Source organism: Diospyros lotus, chromosome 10, assembly GCF_014633365.1.
Source record: "Diospyros lotus cultivar Yz01 chromosome 10, ASM1463336v1, whole genome shotgun sequence".
Lineage (NCBI taxonomy): Eukaryota > Viridiplantae > Streptophyta > Magnoliopsida > Ericales > Ebenaceae > Diospyros > Diospyros lotus.
In genome coordinates, this window is record NC_068347.1 from 30,172,325 (window position 1) to 30,174,359 (window position 2,035).

Here is a 2,035-nt window from a genome sequence, read left to right on the forward strand (position 1 = left end):
AAAACAGCTGGTTGCCACAAACTATTGCTCCTCGATCTTGTTGTTGATCAACAACTTGTGCATGTTGTGTGCCTTGTTCTTCATTTTTGCGAACGTTCTCCATGTAGCCCATTTGATTACAAGACTTGCATTTAATTACATCAAGTCTAAACTAACAATATTTCTGTAAGTGTGATGTTTTCTTACAGTGTGGATATAGGGAAAATTTCCCTTTTTTGCCACCATCATTATTGTTTTCGTCCTCTTTTCTATTCACCCAAATCTGATAACTTTCACCTATTTATAGGTAATATAGGTGGTATCAACATGAAATTATTTTCTGACATAGATATTATATGGCGAGTCATTCTACATGGCTCGGCGGGCCTACCGAGCCCCTCACAAAAAGGGGACAAAAAGATAATTTTGCCCCCGCTTACTTTGCAAATTTGAAAAGCGGGCCATTGCCTCGCCCTTGCTCTGTGCGTCTTTCCTATTATGGCTGCCGCCTCGCTTCGCTGCCATTGCCTTGCCTCCGTCGCCTTTCTGCTATCGCATCGCCTCGCCTCGTGGATAGTCAATGGGCGGGACAATCCATGGGAGGGGAAGGGAGAGAGCAGGGTGTGGGGACAAAATCATCTTTTTGTTCTCTTTCGATAAGTTCGTCGAGCTTTAATTTCTAGAATTTTCCTTATATGGCTTGAAGGCTAAGTGTTTGGTTTTTTGAAAAAGAGAAGATTTTTCACTGGATTCACTAACTCTCAAACACATACCCTTAAAAGATCAATAAAGTTTCGATACCAATTTGTAGGAATTAAGAAGGAGCTAAGAGAATAAAGGCTGTTACAGAAGATTGAAAAATTAATGATTAATTCTCATTAAACTAACTTAATTTATAACAGTACATCAGGAGAAAAAACATAATTTTTTCCTAAAAATAGCAACTAATTTGACTTAAATTCAAACTGAATTTAATTATTCAAACTAAACAACTAAAATTCAAAAAGATTAGTTAGTTTTTAAAAATATTTTTTATATCTTTTCCAAGACAAATATGGCAGCAGAACTTGAAGAGCTCAACATACACATATAAGTGATGAGCTTCAAGATCGACAATATCAACTTAATTTCCTCTGCTCAGACCAGTCACCTGATTAACGCGGCGGCGGCGGCGGCCGCCATCTTCAAATCTCCCTACCTCTATAAATATGGAATAATACCACAAATTAGTTGCTCCTTCTCAACGCCGGCCGGACACACTTCATTAATCCCATAACTACATCGATCGAATTAATGGGTGCCACAACCACAACCACTTCATCGTCTTCCTCAATCTCCGGCGGGGGCGACAGGGTCACGACCGCGGCGGCCTTCTCCGGCTTGCCCACCGTCTTCAAGCTGCTCCCCACGGGAACCGTCCTCTTGTTCCAGTTCGTCAACCCCATCCTCACCAACAGCGGCCAATGCACCGACTCCAACAAGGCCGTCGCCGGCGCCGTCATTGTCCTCTGCGGCCTTCTCTGCTTCGTCGCCTCCTTCTCCGACAGCTACAAGGGCAGCGACGGCCAAACCCATTACGGCTTCGCCACCCGGAAGGGCATCTGGCCGTCGCCGGTCGCCGAGTCGGTGGACTTGTCGGCCTACAGGATTGGGTTCGCGGACTTTGTCCACGCGTTCTTCTCGGTGTTGGTGTTTGCGGCGGTGTCGCTTCTGGATTCCGACACCATGCAATGCTTTTATCCGTCTTTTGAGCCGACTCAGAAGGCCCTGATCGTGGTCTCGCCGCCGGTAATTGGTGTCCTCGCTAGCTATGTGTTTTTGGTGTTTCCGAACAGCCGCCAAGGGATTGGGTACGCTTCGAGTTCAACCCAGCAGGATTCAAGTGATTCTTCGGCTATTGTTTTGCAGCGTCGAGATAAATCTCCAGACAATAGTCGACCGCCAGTTTAATCAAATTAGGATATCGAATTTTGTGTTCTAAATTTGTCCCAATTACCGTACACGCGTCTTTATATATAAACACAAATTAATTCATAAGATAACACACACCCTCTGT

The 2,035-nt window shown here is 44.4% G+C and overlaps 1 protein-coding gene across 1 annotated transcript; it reads left to right on the forward strand.

Moving 5' to 3' along the window:
- Positions 1-1,240: 1,240 nt before the first annotated feature.
- Positions 1,241-2,035, forward strand: LOC127812154 (protein DMP2-like). Its single transcript, XM_052352488.1, has one exon. The coding sequence runs from the start codon at positions 1,273-1,275 to the stop codon at positions 1,927-1,929; it is 657 nt and encodes a 218-aa protein (XP_052208448.1). The 5' UTR covers positions 1,241-1,272; the 3' UTR covers positions 1,930-2,035.